General features: G+C 34.8%; 1 protein-coding gene across 1 annotated transcript in view; it reads right to left on the minus strand.

Annotated features, from left to right (window-relative positions):
* SYCP2 (synaptonemal complex protein 2) overlaps positions 1 to 19,249 on the minus strand; it is a 48,408-nt gene that overhangs the window by 3,965 nt on the left and 25,194 nt on the right. The window contains exons 24-39 of the mRNA XM_070940100.1: positions 17,737 to 17,770; positions 16,331 to 16,401; positions 16,186 to 16,243; positions 14,795 to 14,850; positions 14,550 to 14,601; positions 12,697 to 12,871; positions 10,141 to 10,205; positions 8,983 to 9,144; positions 6,655 to 6,859; positions 5,156 to 5,397; positions 4,127 to 4,306; positions 2,477 to 2,567; positions 1,840 to 1,983; positions 1,049 to 1,179; positions 220 to 314; positions 40 to 139 (exon numbers count right to left, since the gene is read on the minus strand). Coding sequence (XP_070796201.1) covers positions 40 to 139; positions 220 to 314; positions 1,049 to 1,179; positions 1,840 to 1,983; positions 2,477 to 2,567; positions 4,127 to 4,306; positions 5,156 to 5,397; positions 6,655 to 6,859; positions 8,983 to 9,144; positions 10,141 to 10,205; positions 12,697 to 12,871; positions 14,550 to 14,601; positions 14,795 to 14,850; positions 16,186 to 16,243; positions 16,331 to 16,401; positions 17,737 to 17,770 — 1,861 coding nt within the window. The remainder of the gene's footprint in view (positions 1 to 39; positions 140 to 219; positions 315 to 1,048; positions 1,180 to 1,839; positions 1,984 to 2,476; positions 2,568 to 4,126; positions 4,307 to 5,155; positions 5,398 to 6,654; positions 6,860 to 8,982; positions 9,145 to 10,140; positions 10,206 to 12,696; positions 12,872 to 14,549; positions 14,602 to 14,794; positions 14,851 to 16,185; positions 16,244 to 16,330; positions 16,402 to 17,736; positions 17,771 to 19,249) is intronic.

Consider the following 19,249-nt stretch of genomic DNA (forward strand, 5'->3'; position numbering starts at 1 on the left):
TCAAGTAATTTAATACTTTTGTAAAGGAAAATAACATACTGAAAAATCTTTCTCGATATTTCTCAATATTTGTGAATCTCTTTCAAAACTTTCAAGCTCTTTCAGGAGGCAGGAATGAAGATTTTCCAGCTGTCTGGATCTAGAAAAATATAAGCAAAAGTTAAATATACAACATATATAATAATAACATGAAATTCTGGGAATTCATTCTATACAAACCTGTGCTTATGTAATTCTCTTCCCATTGTATTCATATGCTGGTGAGTTGTTTTCAGTGACTGTTTTGCAAAACAGTCAATTTTCTTTGATCGGCTCTAAAGATACAAAGGTTATATGATTATTACTTTCAAACTGAGTATGGATTGAAATAAAAAAAAGTTTTAAAAAATTATGAAATCATACCGATATCATGTCCATGTAACCTAAAAGTCGCAAATCTTCAATCATCCGGAAATATTTTTTTCAGGATATACCATATGTTTGTCTGAAATGGGTTTCCTGCCTAAGCGGGGGGCTGGACTTGAAGACCTCCAAGGTCCTTTCCAACTCTGTTATTTCTATTCTATTCTATTCTATTCTATTCTATTCTATTCTATTCTATTCTATTCTATTCTATTCTATTCTATTCTATTCTATTCTATTCTATTCTACTCAATTCTATTCTATTCTACTCAATTCAAAAAGAGAGGGGGGAGAGAGGGAGAGAGAATACATACATGGCAGTAATCATTTTAAAGAGAGTATAGAAAAACAAACCCGAAAACATCTAGTAAAATAAAAACGACTGATTTTTTTTATATTCTTGCTATAGAAACATCTGTGAGCAAAAATAATAAATTCCAGTTTCCGTAATATTCTGAATAGACGTGGAAATATGATCTTACAATGAGATTATAAAGAGTAACTTTTATAAAAGAGAATGAATGCTTGTTACACACACACACACACATATGCATGCACAAGCATGCATATTCATCATTTCCAGCATATTTGAGACAAAGACAGTATACACTAAATATATACCTCCAAGAAAGATATAAATATTCACCTGTATTTTCCTAGCATATTCCTTATGAAGCGTCTGACAAATCATCTCTACATTTGAACAGTCTGCATCCCAGCCTTCCCCATCAAAAACAGATGTCTCATTGATAGAAAAAGTAGATAAGCTTTCAGATACTGAAAAAAAAAATTTAAAATTTAGATGTTGTTTATTCAACTGAATTATGCTTTTAATTCTAATGTGCCCTACAAGTCTTAACACATCTTCTTTAAAGAATATTAATAATCAATGGCTTAAGCAATTTTCTCCTAAGTATTGGGAGGAAAAGGACAGAAAAGCAGGAGGTCACTGCCTCTTTGGACCATTTTAGCAGGTTACCAGAGGGCTTTATTCTCTGAACAAAAAAATAATTACAGTCTCCTATAAAGAGAGTCAATACTAATATACAGAGGTCATGCTATTTTTGAACTGCAAGTTGACAAAAATAAATTCATGTAAAACCATTACTGATGATTCCCTTATTCAAAGTAACTTCTTGCAATTATTTTTATTTTGAGACAACAGATAAAAAAAATAAATTTTCTATTAAACTGCAAAATTATCCTTTATGGGGTATCTGCAAAAAAAAATACTCAAGTAGTCTGAAGATTATTGACTCTAGCAAATTTAAAATAAAATCAGAAGAGCTTGTAGACTGGTAGCATGGTCTTCGCAAATGGAAAAGTAACATAAAGTGACAGAAAGTGATGTAAATTAACAGGTTTATTATATGCCATATGTCTTCTGTCATTTCTTACTCCAATGATTTCTACAGCTCAATTTAAGCATCAGCTCACCTCTATAAGTGCTATCATCTGCTTTGAATAGCTTTCTAGGGAGAAGCTTTATTTTCCTTTCCTCCCTCCTGATTTCTTCTTCATCTGAATAATTTTCTGTATCTTCCTGATAGAGTCGTTTGAAATTAGGATGTATTATAGGTCCTTTAATAAGATTATATTTAAACACGTTACAAACAACACTAAGAGTACTGTTATGCACAGTTCAGACATCCTGAAGAGGATGTCTCCAAATAATGTGCAAACATGTCAGGAAAACTGCCACTGAATTTTTTTTAAATCTTCTTAGTAATGAAAAGTCCACTACAAACTATAAATGGCAATACAAGAAGAGGTATTTGGGAAGGGAGGTGAATGGGCAATATTATGAAAAGAAACAGTCTTCATGCAGTGATTAGCAATAATGAGTTAAAGAAAATTGGGGTGGGGAGAACTTCTATTTTATTCATTTATTTACTAATCAGATTTATACAATGTCCATCTCACTTTCTAAATAACTCTGGGCAGTTTACAATTTTAGTAAAAGAGACTGTATTAAAGTAACTAGCCTGCACATGGCCCGAAATATAGAGATTTTCATTCTCTGTATAGTTAAATTGTGGAATATCTGTATTTATAATTGTTTATGAAACTATACCAGATTCATGCACATTGGTAAGACATTCTTCATGCTCTAATTCTTCTCTGCTTCTGCAAGGTGTGGTTAATTGAGATGGAGGTAAAGAAGCCTAAAAATAAAGATATATTAACCAACCTAAACATTTGTAAGAGGATCAATTTGTAAATTGAGCTAATACCAATTCAAACCTTTCTTTTAAAACAATATTAATAAAGACATATAAAAAGTATTATCAAAAAGAACAGGGCTAATTTAATATTAATTTTCTGGAGTGCTGTTAACAAAGATATACAGTCCAACTAAAATTTAAACATTATTAATAGTAGAAAATCAAACATGGATATGTTATTTCCAATATATTTTTAAAGAATCCTGCTGATATTCTAGTTTATGTATAACCAGGGCTTACATTACTGAATTATGGTCTGTGTTTCTAGAGAAGTTATAAGCAATTTAAAAATGATAAACCTACTGAAGATGGTACAAAACTATTAAACCATGACTATTAAGTATATACTGTACCTTCATCTTTAGTAATCACTTCAGTGATTACTGAAGAAGACTTCAGGAGAACCCCCAAAAATACATCTATGATTCTTTAGGGAAAATGTAACCTTGCTTAAAATTGAACTATATCTCCAACACCCAGATCATTCCAGGGTTTAAGCATTCACCTGTTTGCCTTCAACCATCCAATACTTCTCTCCTGATATCAATTAAAATTTTCAAAGTTTCTCTGGGATATGGTGAAGGAAAACAAATAGAGCAGTTCATCATGTACTTACTAATATCACTGCAGCCCAAACCTACAGATCTGAAAGCTTAAAAACTATGAACTTTTGAAATACAGAGCGGAAGAATGTTCTGCAGAACCAAAAGGCAGGTTCCTAAGCTCTAGCATTTCTCTAATGCTTATTCCATTCTTTGTTTTATCACACAATTCTGTTCTTCCTGAACTCATTGCTTCTCGCTTATTGCTATACTGATGAAGTTGGCATATCTGAAGCATTTTCTTTTGCAAAAATATTTGTAGCAAAATGAACCCATTACACAATCTTGATTGTTTTCCTGAACAAATGTTCTGTTTCCCAGCATGCAGTGCTTGATTAATTGTGTCTGTCCTACACTACTGAAAATATCTTGAACATTGGATATGGACACATGTATATTTTCACACAAGTGTGAATATGGACATAGAAATTTGGTAATATCTGCTGAAAATTCCTTGTACGAAGTACAGAAATCAAAGAAATGAGCAACTGTTAAATGGATATCCAAGACATGGCATTACTATTATTACCCTGTACATCAAAGTGAGGTTCAAAGTATATCCCATACCTTGAAAAAACTCATCTGAAAGAGACTTTTTCTCTTTCATAATTTAGATTCTTCTTATATACATTTATACGTCTATAAGATTTTATTCTAAACTGGGTTCTTAATAATTTGACATTCGTAAAAGTGTGCTTTTACATTTCAAAGATAAAGTGCAAATCATTCTTTTTATGTAAAACGAAGCAATATATAAAAGGCAAGTAGGATGCTTTTTTTTATAAAAAAACAATTTTGGATCATTTAAACTGAACTTATGTTAGTAACAACAACAGAATTATATTAGATAAAACCAATTTATCAAAAAAGATCAAGATTATCTTGACAATATTATACCTCTCTTCTAATGTTCATGATATTTTCAGATATATCTTCTATTTCTGTATGAAATGATTTATTTAAAAGGCCGCTTGTAATGCTCACTGCTTCATCAGTGTCACAGATTTTGTCTTTAGCGATTTCTGAATTGTTATAATTGATAAATGGTTTTTTCCTACTGAAGGGGCTAACGTTGGACTACAATAAAAACATAGTTAATAGTAGTGAGTACAAAACCATATAAATTTAATAATATTCTCCAATTTATGAAACAACAGAAATGTTTAAGGTTGCAATCCTATTCATTATTTTCAGCGTATAAAGTCTTACTGAAAGAATACATTGCAAGCCTGAAATTCTAAATACATTCATTCTGCAATTAAGCTTATGATTGTTCTGTAAAAACTTTGTAGAAATATGAACTCCCAGTATGATTAATTGCACATTGCAATTCCAATATTCTTAATTATCACCATCCAAATTATCTGTGAAGAACAGAAGCAGAAATGAAAATGTAGGCTCTTCTACATTGATTCTAAATTCATTTAAACTTTTAGCAAAGATAAAAAGTAATCTTAGTGCCTTTATTCTTAATTCCAAGGGAAGTTCAGATGGCTTCTGCACTCTCTTCTTTTAAAAATTAGCTGAAAACATTCACATTTACTTGACATTTGTAGAATAACAACTGATCCAGGATCTGAGTGGGGTAGGAAACCCCCCACCCCCATTACTTGCAAAAAAAAATATATTTTATCCAAAATAAACTTCTGGATTGTATTTATTCTTTATAAACAGTGTTCAATTTATTGAGTTGGTTTTTATATGAAGATATTTTGTAATTCTTCTCTTTATTTTTGTGGTTTGTATACCACCTCAAATTGGCCAAATTCTAGGAGGACCCCTCTGTACCATTTTGGGTTTATAGTATCAGTGCAGAAGTTTGGAAGTTTTAAATTAATATTTAAATTAATATTAATATTAAATTAATAAATTAAATTAAACTCACGGAGTGGAAAACTCATTTTAAAATAGTTTGTAAATATTTACCAAAGAAAGCGGACTTATCACAGGTGAGAGATCTTCAGCTTCAAATACCAGTTTTCTTCCCTTTTCAGGAAGATCCTTCAATAGTTCACTCTCTGAATTAATTTTTCCCATTGTAAAATCTTCTTTAATATTCTCTAAGGATTTCTCCTTTTCAGGTGTTAATTCTTCAAGATAGGATGATAAGGACGACCTTCTCACTGATATGTGCTCTTCAGCAGATTCTTCTGTATGTTTCTCATAACCTTAATAAATTCCACAAACAGATTTCAAAACATTGGCTATATGTTGTTGCAACATTAAATCAACCTTAACTATATGAGAGCCTCAGATGTGTATTCTCCTCTCTGGCACAGCTCAAATCAGAAGCTTCTGCTTTAGATGAGTCATTGAAATCCCTTTTTTGTTTGTTTGTTAAAATAGCTAATTTCATGAACTGAAGGTTGAAACAGATGATTAAACCAGAAGAAACTGATTGGATCCATTTCTGACCTACCCAACGCCTTTTTTTAAATTTAAGATGTATCACAATCGATCCTCCAGCTTTAAAAATCATACCATGTTAAATAAATCATACCAAATTACAACTAATCTAAAACAGAAGTGAAACTGCAAATTTCTGCTGGAAAAGGAACAAACAGACATAAACACAAATTGCTGTATTCCCTGAAACATGAGCAATTCAAATATGGAAACAACATCTGAAAAATAAAATGATAAAGTTGCCTTGTATTGTACAGTACATTAGTCCCTGAAGCTCAGTACTCTGAAAACAAAAAACCTTCCTACTTTCCAATACATTTTTCATGAGAAATGCTGTGCTACTGAGCTTTAGTTCTCTACAATAATGTTACAATGCACAGTGCATTACAGTATTTTTAGGAACTAATTCCCAGAGATTTTTTTTTCTACGGGCTATGATCTATCTGAAAAAATACAATAAAAATTCCTTTTGTACAATTCCTTTTGTCGGGGTAGAGTCGGGGTGACTGAATGGAACTAGGCATTTACTGGCCAGATGCCTATGTGGAGTTCGCAGGTTTTCTTATGCCTGCACTTGGGAATCACAAGTGCAGGCATTTTTCTTTTAAAAAAAGAAAACTGTGATTTGCATTAAAAAAGGATACTATTTTAGTTATAGTTTTGGGTCAGGCCTGTTGGATGTTAATATACAGTATATACAGATAATTTAAGTAGTGGTTACCTACAGCTTTATGGTTAATTGTAAATATACCTGATTGCATGAGCAGGCTAGGTTCTTCCCTGCAACTACAGACATTGCCAACTAGAGTGATAAGGCATATTTATAGCTAACTGTAAGTCAAGACGTCTGAACACAGTGGTGGAAAAATATTATTGCAAAATTGCTGGAGCTTATTGAGCTGACCTGATATACTTTATAGTTATCAAAAATTGTTAACTGGTGAAAAATCTCAAGTACATAAATTTAAGTTAAGACTGTCCTACTATAGTTAAACATAACAACAAAACATAAATCTTACATCTCATTATCTCAGAGAAAGGTGGACTCCCAGATGAAGGAGATGATGGTAATTCCATTTGTTTTTTTATCATGTCATCTTTTGCTTTAGTAGATCTTTTGGACTGATTTATCAATTTTCCTCTGACTGTCTCACTGGCAATTGTATGTTGTTGTATCTTGGATTGATTAACAGCTCTAGATTTTGCTGTGATTTTATGCTCTGGCTAGAGATACAAAAACCTATCAGACATAGTTTCACTGCACACTAATTAAACTATGCATTTTAGAAAGAAACAAAACAGTATTTTATGTTATTTTTTTAAAAAATCTAGTTTCTCTTAAACAAAATGGTTTCAGACAAATGATTGTCCAATCTATTCTTCAAATCCTCCAGTGTTGGAACATCACAACTTCTGGAGGCAAGTCATTCCACTGACTAATTGTTCTCACTGTCAAGAAATTTCTCCTAGCTGGTTCTTTCCTTGATTAGTTTCCATCCATTGCTTCTTATCCATTCACTAGTTTCCATCCATTGCTTATGAGCCATGGTGGCACAGTGGTTAGAGTGCAATACTGCAGGCTATTCCTGCTGATTGCCTGCAATTTGGCAGTTCATATCTCACCAGGCTCAAGGTGAGATATGAACTGCCTTCCATCTTTCCAAGGTGCGTAAAATGTGGACACAAATTGTTGGGGGCAATACGCTGACTCTGTAAACTGCTTAGAGAGGGCTGTAAAGTACTGCAAATTGGTATATAAGTCTAAGTGCTAGTGCTACTCATTTTTTCTTCAGCTTACTTTCCTCCTTGGATGCTTGTAAGTCTTGTGTTTTCATTAGTCTTTTAAGTACTAAAATGACTCATAAGCATTTGTTGACCTATCTTACTGAGTAAGATTTTTTTCTTCTTCAAATCATTATTTGTGATTTGTCTCATAGTTGTTGATAAAATCAAAACATGAGTCTGTTGATTTAGTGAATTTTCTTAGTTTTATAATATCAAATGAGCTCCTCTCTCCTTTCTTTCGACTAGAAGACTTCCAAGGTCCCTCCCAGTTCTGTTATTCTGTACTCTTTCCTTCACCTCATTCAATTTTGCTTCCCACCCTATTCTCTTATCATGGCAGTTTCGCTTTCTTCATATTTCATTTCCACTCTGGTTTGTCTTTTCTATGCCAGCTCCAACTCCTGTATAACTCTCACCCATGCTTTGTTTGGAATAACAATGGAGTCCATGATCTATATCCAGAATAACATAGTCATGACTTGCTGCCCATGAAACATCAGCAGCGGTACAGCAAGGATACATATAGTCCTTGACTTACAATCAGTCATTTAGAGACCATTCAAAGTTACAATGAACTCCCCCCTCCCCAATGTACTTAACAACCTAGAACTAGCTAGGACTAGCACTGATGATGTTACTTAGTTTGGGTAATGAAACGTTTGCAAGAAAACAAGCAAGCTCAGAGAGCACTAAGGACCCCTCACTTATGACCTGGTTGTGAAGTTCTGATAGTTGCCTCCCTTGCAGTCACATGACCACATTTTGGGTCCTCGGCAACCAGCCTGTTTTTGCAGCATCCCGTGTCACCTGACCATGATTTTTGCTGAAAGCTAATGCTTATTTCCTTGATTTTTTTTTTTTTAGCAAAAATGCCTCATAGCAAACAATGGGTTTGCTTAATGATTGTGGGGTTTGCTAAAATGACTATGAATTCACTTAATGATCATAGCGATTTGCTTAAGGACTGCTGCAAAAAAAAAAAAGTAGTAAAATTGGGTTGGACACATGATGACTTGCTTAGGAGCATTTTGATTTATGACCATAATGAGAAAATCATAGATCAAGGACTACCTGTACTACAGGAGTCCTTGCAGTGATGGATTTTTCACTTAATTGGTGGATTTTTTCCCCTCATTGCAGGAATTGAAAACAGCCCACACCATTTTATGATTACAAGTCTCCTCCCAGGAAATCACAAAATTGCTCCTTTTAATAGTTAAGGACAGAGAATGCCTTATATTTTCCAAGAATGCCTTATGCTGCTTAAGTTGAATTCATATAAAGATTTTGGGTTTTGATAACATTTTAAATAACACTGTAATTGAACTTATTAAAACCAGCTGAGATAATGGTTTTGTAAAACCTTATATTATTTTTAAAACTATTTAAAATTTATTTTCTTTGAATCACAGCGTATACTGTTATTCCTCTTTGTTAAATACCATTCCATTCTTTTGAAAATCAAATTCTAGGTAAAACAGAAGCAAAAATAATGATGCCCTAAAATACAAATTCCAGGAACATATACTTTTAGTAAAGGTACAATAAAATACAAAGCTTACATGTTCATTTGAGGTGTTCTTCTCATTCAAATATTCAGAAATTTCCTCTTCACTCTCTATCTCTGAACTTGAGAGTTCTTTGTAACATTTTTTGGCTAGTGCTGCTTTTCTGAGTTTTTTTGATCTAGTCTGTAGTGTTCTTTCCCCATCACCGTTATCATTCTGATTTTTAGAAATAGGTACTTTAAAAAATACTTTGCACACTGTGTTAATATTAAAGTTACATCTTTTTTTAATTGTTCAGCATGTCTTTTACATTTACAATGTAAAATTCAGTACAGAGATTGACTTCAGAGACTGTATGTTAACCATCCCTGTCTGGTGCTGTCTGGTGACATAATACTGCTATTTATTATATCTCAACTAGACAAGCTAGGAGGAGAATGGGAACACCTATAGAGGCTGGTAGTTCAGAAAAGGCCAAGTTAAATACATTTGATGATCACAGCTTGTTGGGAAATTTCAATGTCTTAATTCACCACAAGAAGGGGCAAACTGGTCAAAAAGGGATTGCTAATTAGGTACAGGTAGTCCTCAAGTTACAACAATTCATTTAGGGACTGTTCAAAGTTACAACAGCACTGAAAAAGGTGTCTGTTTTTCACATTTATAACCATTGCAGCATCCCTATGGTCACATTCAGACACTTGGCAACATATTTATGACAGTATCCTGGGGTCACACGATCACTTTTTGCACCCTTCAAATGCACAAAGTCAATGGAAAAGCCAGAGTCATTTACCTGTTACTAACGTAACAACTGCAGTAATTTGCTTAACAACTGAGACAAGAAAGATCGTAAAATGGAGCAAAACTTAACAAATATTTTCTCTTAACAACATAAATTTTGGGCTCAATTGAGGTCGTAAGTGGAGAACTACCTGTATAACCTCATAAGAAATATAACCATCCCTACCAGCTTAATAGAATAAGCTTCAAAATATTAATTTACCACATTAGAAAACAAAGGACAATCCGTCAAGACAAGAATAGCTGAGTAGAAAGACTGAATAAAAACTGCTAAGATTGGCTTATTCCATTCCAATCTGCTGATCAGATTGAACAGTCTTTCTTAAAAAACAATCTGATCATTTAACTCATTCTGTGTGGAAAAAACTGTTTCAATGCTTGTAAACAAGAACAATTGAAAAGAGTTACCTTATTACTTCTGCTTTTTGGAGGTGGAGATATTTCCCTCATCCCTGGCGATATAGAGAATTTATCTAAAAATTCAACATTAATGATAAAACAAGCCCAAGGTTAATTATATCCTACTACCATGATCAAAACAATTATCATTCAATTTTCACTGCTTCTGATCATCTCTATAAAGAAATTACCAAGGCATTTTAAACAGAGTTTAGAATTACACAATCAATCCACAATTACACAAAGATGGTTGAAGAATAATGGGTGTAACTGGAAGGCCAATAGCATAAGACATTACTGGTATTTACTGCCTGTATTTAGTCTTTTTTTAAGCTGTGGTGGCTGCCTAGAGCTGCTGTTGAAAGATACGAATTGAAAGAATGAATAAATAAGTAAATAAAGTAAACAAAAGTAAATAAAATAAAATGAGTTAAAAATAGATTTGAAGGACCATTTCTACCCAGTTATATCTACTCAGCCCACCACAACAGGAAGGCAGGGTATGATTCAGGTTCGATCTGGGGAGAAAGCAGTATTATGTATGGTCACCCTTGAGGTACTTATAAAGTAATAGAATACAAATATAAAAATAAATTAAGGGAATACACCTGATGGGACATAGAAGGTCCTTCTCTGTAGTGACTCCTTCCCTTTGGAATATCATTTCCTCAGAAATAAGAGTGGCCCCCTTTTTGTTACTTTTCTGGAAGTCACTGCCAAGGGGAGGGGGGGCCTGGGGTTTTTAGTCTTAATTTGTAATGTTGTATACCCAGTGGTGTCACTGGGTGTGAGTTAGACAGCCATATAAATCTATTTAGTATTTATTTTGTTTCTTTATTATCTATGTATTCGATTTGCGTGCCGCCCATCTTGCCTAGAGGTGACTCTGGGCCAAATAAATAAACCCTTTATTAAAAGTTATCTCAGACTGAGGTCTACCTTCATCTTCTTTAAGATACAAGACTCTCCAGAAATTATTAGATGGTATCTAATATGGGGTCAAGATATGAGATGGGGTAGGAGTGGTGAATGGTAGAAGATACACCTAGAAAAACGTCAAGCAATTCTGTACAGCAGCCTAAGATTATTGTCTCCTGTTTTGCTCTTAAACTAACTTCAGAAATTCCAGTCCAGATTGCAGTGATTTGACAACAGGGTGAAGTAGTACTCAATCTGGACTATAGCCAGTACTCAGTACTTAGCTGCTCGCTTCCCTGCTCGTCTTTCAAATATGTGCAAAACTTTTTCCTGCCGCTCAGATAAAAAAACTGCAGAAATGTTGAATATAAATGCTGAATAGTAAAAGTGAGGCCATGCCACACTTTCTGTATTTTCCTAGGGTAGGGAGTTTGAAATATTTTCTTATTTAAAATAAATCAAAGCTTAATGAGGGGCTTAATGAGGGGAGGTTTCATTTTGTTTGAATGTGTGTTCTTCCTGTGGCAAAAAGGAGGCCAGGCATTTTTGGTGACTGTGGTTGGAGGAGAAAGCTGGAAGCTGCAAAAAGTTGCTCAAGGCCAACATGCAATCTTAGAACGTCAAATTTCTAACTGTGCCTTCAGGACAGGCGCTGGAGCTGGAGAAAATATTTTATGTATATGTGAAATATTTAAATATTTTCTCAACGACATCAAACTAGTTATTTGTTGGTAAATAAAATAACAAGATGCAAAAATCAAGGGACACAAAAATACAGTTAAAATAAAATGTTTTAATGTTTTCTTATTGGAATGTAGTGTGCTAGAATGTAATTTAAGTATGCAAAGTGTGCTATACTAAGAAGCAAAGGTGTAACCTCACTATATGAGTAGAGATGTTTTGGACATATTCAGTACATACATATCTCTAGTTCTGTGTATTTGCACGAATAGTGAAAGAACAAAAAAACAAAGCAGAAAAAGTTTGCAAAAGGATTAGGAAGTATAGAAGGTTCTTTTTAAAATGCAATTTGAAAAATAAGCTATATTTTAAAAGTACTTTTATGCTTTTCGGGAAAATGAAGCATGTATTCTGATTAGAAACGACAAAAAAAAATAGAATATCCAATTCCAGAAATGAATCAGAGCTGCTTTATGCACAATAAATTGAAAATCTGAGAGACAGCAAAAAGAAACTTGCATTTTTCTCTGTATGTATAATATAAATAAATAATTTAAGGCCAATCCTCATTGTGAATATCACTAAACTCAGGAGAGCTTACTTTTGAATATGTATTTAGCAGGCAAATATAAAGCTGTTCTATTTCGTTTAAGTCCAACAATTTGTAGGTCTATTTTTTTTATTAAAAATCCAACCAGAAATGGATAATTGTAGGGAGATAACAATGTTTGACCTATACCAAAAGCTAACATTATCAATTGTGTATGAGTGTGTTGTGTAAGGATGAACATTAGTTAGATTGTATTCTGCCTAGCAAACCTCCTGCTTGGAAACTTGAGAGAGCATTCCTACCAAGATTCTGGAATTCATTTAAATACCAATATTTGAACTGACCGCAAGAGAAATGCATTTTAATTACAGAAAAATAATCTGATTTTTAGGCTTTGTAATAAATAAACATCTTGCCTGGTTTCAGAGTTTTGGACTTCCTTGGTATTCTGGCTCTGCCGTAATTTACGAGCTGAGGTTTAGGCTTTCTATTTGATTCCCTTAACCAGCTAATATCTGTGTTGGTATCATCACCTCTATATTCAGTGTCTGTGTCACTAAAAAGATGCTTGTAGTTTCTATTTGTCCTGCCCTGTGGAACAAAAAAAAATAAAAATAAAAATCATTTTTTTTAAAAAAATAAGGTTTTTTTGAATTTTAAAAGAACTTTTATACTTTTATAGAACTGCAAAACACTTGTTCTGATTAGACATGGTCAAAAAAAAAAAAAAAACCCACCACCAGGCCATTTTATCTACTAGTATATTTTAGAAGCAATTACTGTTTAATTGAATGGTTTGTTAAAATATTGTAATATTGTAACCTATCCCATACCATGCATATAAATGAAAATCTAGATATTAATCTGCTTTTTAATTAAATTAAAATTCAAGCTGATGCATTTTCTCAAATGTCAAAGATACAAGTTCTTCAAAGATTTAAATCTTCATTAGCATATTCTACTTGGAAAGTACAATCTAGTACAATTACAGTACAATCCTGTAAAAACCAGTATTAAATTTATGTAAATTAATTATAATTGAGATCTTACTAAACACGATTTGTCTAGCTGCTATCAAGGAGATTTAACACAACACATCCCCGATATATAGTATTTTATGAACAAAAAATTTAAAAGGTAGTAAAAAAAAAATCTCGAGATTTTATTTTGCAGTTTCACATTGTAAAATTGTGGTATTTCCTCTTCCCATTCCAACTTCTCTATAGCTGTCCATCTTGCAACAGCAACATATAATATAGCGTTAAAAACACAATCCAACCCAGCAATCATACTAAATATACATAATAGCAGCTAAGGGGAACTATTACTATAAATAAACATCCTTGTGAGGGCAAAGGTTTATTCTCCGAGCTTGTGGGCTGGTTTCCGAATGTTTCGTTACCAGACTAGGTAACATTTTCAACGAAGTTTAGGGGATGTCAGTGTCAGTATTCTGTTTATAAGGGCTTCAGATGTGGGTGTGTCAAGTGAGGGTCTTCTGATGAACCATCTGTGAGTCATTGTGATGAGTCTTGTGATTGTTCTGTCCCCGTCTCCACACACACACACACACACACACACACACACACACACACACAGCCAGCCGAGGGTTAAAGGAAGCACTTGGCACGCACAGTTAGTTTATCAGAAACTTGGCAGCAATACGAGCACCGACTGCCAAGTGCTTTTACTTCAATAAACGGAATATCCCTTCACCAGATAAACAGAAATACACACAGTTTGTAAATGTCCAGTTCAAAACAAGAAACCTTCGGCAGATTTAAGCGTTGTTCAAAGTGACTAGCCAGAGTTAGTTTTTATCCGTCACAGTGTCTTAAATGGCCACCACACACTCTTATATAGTCGCTGGAGTGTGGTCCAGTGACTCAGCCTAATCCCTGGCACGCCTCCTCAACTGCTGCAACCGTTTATCACGCCAGGAACGACAGATCGCCTCCATCGCTCTCATCGGAGACACCTGGCTCCTGGCTAATCTCCTTTTCCTCGGCCGGCACTTGAGGCAGAGCCAGAGGGGAGGGGCCTGGAGAGGGAGGCCTGGCCGACTCCTCTTCTTCATGTTCGGAGCCTTCTTCTTCCGATGAGATAGGCTCGGAGGGCGGGGCCACAACAGTGATCACCGGAAACCAACCCACAAGCTCAGAGAACAAACCTTTACTTTCATCATACACCTGAGCTATAAATATTGCGAATATCCTAGTATTTACAAAATACAACTTTTACTACAATTATGTTCCTTTTAAAAAAATACCTTCTTTTCCTGCTTTTTTTGGGTTATACTTGTTGTTTCATTTTTCTGAGTCCTAAAACAAATAAAAACATTCTTATTGTAGTAATTAGAATGGAAATAAACAGTTTATTTGGATTGTTTTTTTACTTGCATATGTGGAAAACAACCACTTTCCACAGCTATAATATTTAGAATATTTCCATTATCTAATTTTATTATAATAGCTCTTATTTACCCATTTTTCTGCTGATAGAAAGTATACTTACATTTTCTTTGGGAGTACACCAGTAGTTTCCAAATTAATAAGATGTAATTCCTGGACCTAAATAAACAGCACAGTTCCATTTGTAGCTGATTTTTCTGCCTATTTGTAAATGTTTGTCAAGTAAACAAATCATTCTTCCTATTTTTTTCAATGAAAATTATATACATTTTTATAATTGTATATCTGTAATTTTTATAAAGATTTTACAAAAGATTATTGGTACTTATTTAAAATGACCTCAATATCACATATTGGTTTAAAATCTTTATTTTCTTTACAAATACCATTTGTTTTTATTGCTTTATGAGCATGACAATACATAAGGTTTTAATATTGATTACCATTTCAAAATAAATTTATCTTAGTGTGTCAGTATTTTCTAATGGTGGGATACAAGAAACAATAGAATGCAAGGATCAGCAAAGTTATTATAAGCAGTCCTCAACTTATGACCACAATTGGGGCCAGAATTTCTGTTGCTAAGCTGAATTATAGATAATTTTTTGCTATGGTTGTTAAGTGAATCACTGCAGTTGTTAAGCAAATCCAGCTTCCCCCATTGAGTTTGTTTGTTGGGAAACTGGCTGAGGTCGTCACAAATGGCGATTATGTGACTCCAGGATGTTGCAACCATTGTAAATATAGGCAGGTTGTTAAGTGCCTGAATTTTGATCCTATGACGGTGGGGATGGTGTGAGAGTCTTAACCCTAAGGAGACCAGTTGTAAGTCACTTTTTTCAGTGCCATTGTAACTTTGAACTATTACTAAATGAATGATAGTAAATTAAGGAGTATCTGTACAGAAGATCTAGCCCAATTTCCTGCTCAGTGCTTCAGCATTCTTAAATGGCTATCTAGCCCTATGTTTTTCAACCTTGGTAAGATGTGTGGACTTTGCTAGCTGGGGAATTCTGGGTGTTGGAAGTCTACACATCTTAAAGTTATCAAGGTTGAAAAACACTTATCCAGCCTCTCCAGTAAAGTTGAGTCCATTGAATATTGATTTGCAAATCTCTAGGCTTGTGTTTTTAGCTTGCATACAACAGTGTGAACATGCTCAAGTAAAACTGGACTTGGCTAAGCTTGTGATAACACTGACCAAAATGCACCAAAACTAACCAGAAATATCCTATTAATAAGGAAAACTGCATATGATATAGAGATGACTAATTCTAATAACTTTGTCTATTCTTTCCTTCTTTTATTAAAAAATACCAGTAGTATATAGTTGGGTAGCTACAGCAGAGTACAATTTTAACATAAGCCAAGAGAAGGGTGAAACTGCTATAGAATCAAACTATATTTTGGAATGAATTAATAAGAAGCATAAATTCCAAATAATATGTTGCTAACTATAAGTATTGACATATTAATATGCTATAATTTTCTTACTCCAAGCTTTATTGTAGGTTCATCAAATCCACTTTGATTAAAGTCATAGACATCATCCCTATCAAAGGAGATAAAACTTTGTTTAGTTTTCTTTTCATCTCATCTCTCAAATGGCTAGATTTGTATTAGATTACTGTTTACTTACACAGATTGTTCATTAGTATTGTTGTGTAGTGTAGTTCTGAAATTTCCAGTCCTTCTATTCTGTCTTTTTTTCTAGGCATAAAAAAGTCATTACACAAGAGATGTATAACGCGCCAATGCTACCCCTTTTTCTGAGGTTTTTTTTTCCAATTTGTTTAAATAAAACTTTTAGATCACTCAGCCAAACAATAAAGGGCAAAGGGAGCAGTTAAATCCATTCACGTTCATAATCAGTACATCTCCTCTTTGATGTTTTCCTAATGCTTAATTTTAAAACAAAAACATTCTTTTAGCAGCTTTTCTGTAAGATCTAACACCTTTACTTATTTAGCAACATCAAGTAACAGATTATGGTAAGTGCAAAGCAATTAGTGGTGGTGTTTTGGTTTTTTTTGCTGATGTTTTTTCTTGCACATAAGAATGATTCCCAACATTTAAAAAAAAAAAGTCAATGATCTCCAAGTCTCCCATGGCAAAGTTCTGTTTTGGCACTTATTGAGCTGTGAGGAGTCTTCTTATGTCTAGTCATGGGTTCAGCTCCTGCTTTCCTCCCAGCTCCGCTCTTATCCCATTCAGTCTAAATTGGTGATGGTGAACCTATGACATGCATATCACTTGTGACATGGCATGTCATTTTTGATGATAGGCCAGACCTTCGACACTCTGAAAGTCCTGTGAAGGAGCCCTGTCAGGAGGGCCCTCTGAAAGGCCTCTGGAGTCATGCAAAAGCATGTGAGATCAGGGCATACTTTCCTGCTCTTTTCAGAAATTGCAAGGCCACACAAAAGCATTCTCTGAAGTTTGCAGACCTTGTGTGACCTGGAACTACCTCCAAATGACATTTTGGAAAAAAAAATACGATTATGCAGGTTTTTCATTTATTTAATAATAAATTTAAATAATTTAATGTAATATAATTTATTACTCTTTATTATGAATTGTTTGGTGTGTGTGTGTGTCTGTATGAGAGAGAGAGAGAGAGAGAGAGAGAGAGAGGGAGGGAGAGAGACAGAGAGAGAGACATGCCAGCAAAGTCAAGTTAAACAATTTCTGAATTTCTGAGTAGCCCAGTAATAAAACATTAAAGAGCAGCCTAGACTGGTGTTTTCCAACTTTGGGAACTTTAAAATGTGTGGCCTTCAACTCCCAGAATTCTCCAGTCAGCATTCACCAACCAAAATGCTGAGAGTTGAATCCATATATTGTAAAGATGCCAAGGTTGAGAAACACTGGCCTAGACATGATGATCAGTTCAATTACAAAACTTGAAAAAATGCCACCATAAATGTCACTTTTGAAACAAAACCATTTATTTGGTTCAGAGTTCAAACATATTTAATCTATCGTGTCTAAAAATAAATACCTAAAACCATTATCAGACAAATTTGTAAATGAAAAAAAAAATACCTTATCATCACTATCAGTTTTATTTAATGATGTGCTGTAAGAAAAATGGATGGAATACAGATCAATACCAAGCTAGAAGTCTTCATTTAGAAATCAAGTTGTATTTAAATAGCAAACTTAAGTAATAGGATAGAATAGAATAGAATTTTTTATTAGCCAAGTGTGATTGGACACACAAGGAATTTGTCTTGGTAATATAATTAAATGATGAAATACGTTCCTTGAAAAGGTTTCGAGAACAGCCAGGTTAGCCTGCTGCGTAAAAAAATAAGAAAAAGTTGTAAGCACATATTATGGCATAAATGAACTTTTATAGACTATGAAATGGTGAACTGTAGTCTTATGTTTGGAGATGCTTTGGACTGGTCAACTTTGGCTCTCCAATGGCTCTAATACAGGGGTGTCAAACTTGATTTCATTGAGGGCCACATCAGGGTTGTGTTTGACCTCAGGGGGCCAGGGTGGGCGTGGTCAGCTTGACATCACTCGTGTCGGGGGCACCTGTATTGGTCTGAGCGCTCTGCCAGCAAAAATGGGCTCCCGAGTTCCATTTTCGGCTGAAATAGCCTCCTGCAACCCTCCTCTGCCAGTGAAAACGGAGCTTGGGAGGGCCGCACACAGGAGGCCGTAACAGCCGAAAACAGAGCTTGGGAGCCCATTTTCACTGGCAGAAGCACTGCGGGCCAGTCCTTTGCTGTTTCCAGAGCAGCCCCATGGACCAGATCTAAGTACCTCGCGGGCAGATCTGGCCCCTGGGCCTTGAGTTTGATACCCCTGCTCTAGTACTTCAGTACCAACTTCAGGCTGTCACTCATGCCCTTGTCACCTCACGATTAGATTATTGCAACACGCTCTACATGGGGCTACCCTTGAAAAGTGTTCGGAGACTGCAGCTGGTTCAGAACGCAGCCGCACGAGCTGTTGTGGATGCACCTAGATACACTCACATTACACCAATTCTCCGTGAGCTGCACTGGCTCCCTATTGTCCTCCGGTCACAATTCAAGGTGTTGGTTATTACCTTTAAAGCCCTACATGGCTCAGTGCCAGGTTATCTTCGAGACCGTCTTCTACCGCATAGCTCCCAGCGACTGGTAAGATCCCACAGAGTTGGTCTCCTCCAGATCCCGTCAGCTAAACAATGCCGGCTGGCGGGCCCGCGGGGGAGGGCCTTCTCTGTGGCTGCCCCAGCTCTCTCAGTTACCTCCTGAGGTCCAGACCATCCCCACCCTACTGGCCTTCCGAAAAGCTGTGAAGACCTGGCTTTTCCGGCAGGCCTGGGGCTGTTGATCTCACTTTGTGATCTGGTGAGATCCGGCCATGAATGGTGTGAATGTGTTCTAAGGTTTTTGATGTTTTTTATTCTTTTAAATGTTTTTAGAATGGTTTTTTTTAAATGTATTGTGAGCCGCCCTGAGTCTCCGGAGAGGGATGGCATATAAATTTAATAAATAAAATAAAATAATAGAGCAAAGTGTCACTGCGTTATTTTAGTTACCAGCTGAGCTCATTA

The sequence above is a fragment of the Pituophis catenifer genome, unplaced genomic scaffold, assembly GCF_029215685.1.
Source record: "Pituophis catenifer annectens isolate HBS135680 unplaced genomic scaffold, rPitCat1.0.hap2 SCAF_3, whole genome shotgun sequence".
In the NCBI taxonomy this organism is placed as follows: domain Eukaryota; kingdom Metazoa; phylum Chordata; class Lepidosauria; order Squamata; family Colubridae; genus Pituophis; species Pituophis catenifer.